This window comes from Perkinsus marinus, assembly GCF_000006405.1.
Source record: "Perkinsus marinus ATCC 50983 genomic scaffold scf_1104296934246, whole genome shotgun sequence".
In the NCBI taxonomy this organism is placed as follows: Eukaryota; Perkinsozoa; order Perkinsida; family Perkinsidae; genus Perkinsus; species Perkinsus marinus.
Genome location: NW_003214886.1, coordinates 39,980 through 43,618, shown reverse-complemented (window position 1 = coordinate 43,618; position 3,639 = coordinate 39,980). Strand labels below are relative to the sequence as shown.

General features: G+C 44.2%; 2 protein-coding genes across 2 annotated transcripts in view; one reads left to right on the top strand and one right to left on the bottom strand.

Moving 5' to 3' along the window:
- Pmar_PMAR004707 (hypothetical protein) overlaps nucleotides 1-180 on the bottom strand; it is a gene marked incomplete at both ends in the record, with an annotated part of 888 nt that extends 708 nt beyond the window's left edge. The window contains one exon of the mRNA XM_002785013.1: nucleotides 169-180. Within this exon, the coding sequence (XP_002785059.1) occupies nucleotides 169-180 (12 nt within the window). The remainder of the gene's footprint in view (nucleotides 1-168) is intronic.
- The window catches only part of Pmar_PMAR004710 (hypothetical protein), a gene marked incomplete at its 3' end in the record, with an annotated part of 17,109 nt that overhangs the window by 6,741 nt on the left and 6,729 nt on the right, over nucleotides 1-3,639 (top strand). The window contains exons 3-12 of the mRNA XM_002785016.1: nucleotides 495-581; nucleotides 970-1,070; nucleotides 1,506-1,635; nucleotides 2,114-2,251; nucleotides 2,300-2,431; nucleotides 2,482-2,621; nucleotides 2,703-2,802; nucleotides 2,854-2,982; nucleotides 3,032-3,156; nucleotides 3,237-3,347. Of these exons, the coding sequence (XP_002785062.1) occupies nucleotides 495-581; nucleotides 970-1,070; nucleotides 1,506-1,635; nucleotides 2,114-2,251; nucleotides 2,300-2,431; nucleotides 2,482-2,621; nucleotides 2,703-2,802; nucleotides 2,854-2,982; nucleotides 3,032-3,156; nucleotides 3,237-3,347 (1,193 nt within the window). The remainder of the gene's footprint in view (nucleotides 1-494; nucleotides 582-969; nucleotides 1,071-1,505; nucleotides 1,636-2,113; nucleotides 2,252-2,299; nucleotides 2,432-2,481; nucleotides 2,622-2,702; nucleotides 2,803-2,853; nucleotides 2,983-3,031; nucleotides 3,157-3,236; nucleotides 3,348-3,639) is intronic.

The window sequence follows — 3,639 nt, the reverse complement described above, 5'->3', positions numbered from 1 at the left end:
ATGGAGGATGCTGGTTTCAGTGAGGAAGGCGGTAAGTCATGTTCAACTTGATTCGCTCACTATGGGGGAATTTGATGGACTGCGCTAGTTTCACATTTCTTCTAAGGTGAGTTAATCTACGACTAGAAAGGTGCGCATTTTGTCATTACTATGTGTATTTGTGAGTACAGTGCAAAACATTGTTGGAATATATGTTTGCTTAACTCAGCTGAGCTCGGGAGTTTTCTCATTATATCATGATCAGTGTGGGGGGATATGCACATGGTCAACCACATGTGTTGGTGACAATATGAAAATTCTGAGAAAATTTGAAAATTTTCGTTAGTTTCTGTGCACTCCTACTGGAGCTCTTGAACTCAGCTGAGGAAAGCAAGCATATAATTCAACACTGATCATGATAATGATTGCACCAGGGTTGGAGTAGACGTGTACAAAAACGAATAATAATTTCTCATTGTCACATCTTCATACACTACCTCCGCTATTATTATTAGTATTACTTGGCGACCAGCAACCTAGAAGCAGCCGATGCAGTGGTGAAAGCTCTAGCAGAGTGTAGGGGAAGGAGTGATATCAGCAATGTGAGATGCGGTTACCTTGCCTCTAGGGTAGCGTACCACTCGAGTGTGGGCAACCGTCATGAATTCACATATGAGTACACTTAGTAATCTTATACTATATCAAAATGTATGAACTGCTGTGTCGAAGGTTAACTGGTTCGAAAGTTCAGCATAGTGAGGCAGATGGTTTCTATTGACGTAGAAGTACCATTCTTCCGCGAAATCGTCGATTCGACTTCTCATGTTTTATTGGAGTTTCACGACCCGTTTTACAACATTTTCTCGTTTTGGACTATCAAAATCGATCCCGCTGTGTACGAAGTGAAATTTCGCATTATAGTGATTTTATTCCACTACTTCGTATCAATTGACATGGATGGAAATTGATGTTATAATTCACTTCATGCAGATGCTCCAATCGTCGTCTTCCCAGAAGTCTGCTGATGGGTCTATGAACACCTTTGAAGACTCTATGGACGACCTTAGCTCGATACCGATGCAGAGACGAACGTCGGTTTTACACACATGGTCAATTAAATGTGTTGGTGACAGTAGGGAATTTTGGAGAAAATTCTTATTGGTTTCTATACACTTCTCTCTCCGTGAGTAGACTTGTATAATTAGTGAGGAAACTTCTGAGCGAAACGGAAATATTTTGCTTCTTCGCGCTGTGTAGCAGCGTTATGGGCTTCTAGTAGTGCGTCTTTGGGAGTGGGTTCATTGGAGTTTCAGTGTTTTACGTGAAGTGGCGTAATACTCCACGTGAAAAACGCGATATGGAGTGAATTGAAAATACTTGGCGAACTACACTGGACAAACTACCCGATATCAGCTCGTGTGTTTTATGCGTTATTCACTGCATGTTTTTCGCCGATTAAAATGTGAAATATATTTTTACTAGTGTTTTTTATATCAGGGGTGAAACTCCATCATTGAGTCCCTCAGGTTCAGCGAGCAGCCTATAGTGGTTCTGAGTGCCAACGAAGTGGTTTCTTCCGATGAGGTCATCCACGAAGACCAGATAGCCTTCAGGGCACCCCGAGCCAGTGCGGCGCGGGATAAACGCATTCCTGATGTAAGTGGGGTTATATGAGAAACACGTATGAGGAAACATGTTGTGATAGTAGCAGAAGTCATCTTATGGTATTTTTCGATAACACTCTTTGGGAAGTGAATTGGTAGTCACCACCACACAGTAGAACTCAACGGCTATTCAGCGTTTATGCTCTAATATGGTTGAATATCTCGCAGAGGGTCCAATTTCAGTGCACTAGTCATCGAATAAGTCGGACATCGATCTCTGTAGATTATAAACAAGGATAGATATTAATTGTAATGATATTATTATTTTGGAGTTTCACCCATTTTACGTGAAGTCGTGTGAAACTCGGCGAAAGACGCGATATTCGTGGTGGTATGCAGTAGTCGTGAAATGTGCTTTCCATATCACTATGGTGGTGAAACTCCATTATTAAATTAATATCTATTAGGTTTGTGATGGGGTCGACTACGGGATCAGGTTGAGAATCCTTTTTTTATATGTTCACGTGCAGGTGCGAGTTGAGATCCTCAGCGGCTCTGTTGTTGGTGAAGATTCTAATAGTATTCGAAGTCGACAAGACCGGATGGTCTTCGCAACGAACCTCCCATTTGGGGTCACTCGAGAGGATTTAGCGCACGCCCTGGGCAATGTAGGTCCTCTTTGATTTGCATTTGATGAGAGTTCTCATTGAATTCAGATTGGCCGCATTGTTGACGTGGAGATATTCAACGGCAGGGCCTCGAGCGCGGATTCGATTTCTGATAGTTCGCAAAGTTTTGCGGCTCACGAATCGCGTATAACAGCATTGATCGAATTTGAAACGGAAAAGGTGGGAGAATTGAAGTTGAAGGAAGAGGAAGTCATCTGATGAGTTTTCAGTCGGCGAGGATGTGCCGGTCGAACGTGGCTCGGCTCTTTGGTATTGTTTGTACCAGTGCTGATGATGTTTCTAACAGAGTCATGCGCCTCGAGCCTGCGATATTCAAACGAACCCTTATGGTCACAAGAGTTGCCTGGCAGTAAGTGAAGTGGGATAGTCGAGGAAGTGTATATTGAAATTACTTCACGTTTGTGGTTACAAAATGCGTATCGTATTGCAGATATATGCTCTCTGAAGTATTAGAGAGTATTGGGTCCATCATAACTGCTGACACCAACGCACGACTTGAGATGAGGGTTCGCAATGCGCCGATATTCGAGGTGGGAGAGGATGGGTCGAGGACCTCACAGTAGTCTACCGTGGCATGTCAGATCCCCAACGCCGATCTTTGCAAGGCGTCCATACCCTTGAGGAGCCTGCGTGTCACTTCTGAGTCGGCAAGAACGGTAGAAGTCCGTCAGGACCCTCCAGTTAGCGTCGATGAAGTTTTAAAGCTCAAGGTGGGCATTTCGAGGGTTCGTATGATATTGTATTCGGCCGATCGATCAGGTCTTGAGAGACGTTGAGGCCCTGGGGGGCTCGGGTGGAACTGAGGGTGAGACTACTGTTGATGTTCTGAGTGATACCAGATGGTTCGTCCAAGAACAGCTCAACGATGGTATCATTTGCTTGAGGTGAATATTAGTATTCTTGCTGCTGCCCGTTGTCTTTTTGCAATATTTTGCTGTCATTTTCTCCGATCGTTATTGCTCAGATTTCCGACCTTTGCAGACACGTATGCAGCCATGAAGAAATTGACCTCACCGGGTGTGGTCCTGCTAGGAGATAAAGTCCCTCAAGTTGAATTCTGTGCGAAGTCCTTAAGGTGAAGTTTCTGGTGATTCAGTGCGACCATACCGGACCTTCAGTTTCGTCTCGTCGCACGTCGAAGGTGTAGAGGTTGAGGACGAATCATCGGGTGGAATTTATGTTGACTTTCTTCTTCCGGAGAGAAGTGGTGAGTTCATGAAAATACAAAGTTTGCGAATTGATCGCTGTCGACGGTCATTCAGTGACTCGGCTCGATAAGGACTCGTGTGTTTGCATAGTGTTTTTGCTTTCAGCCAAGTATGTAGATGCGCACGACACGCCTCTTTCTATAGACGGTATCCCCAGCA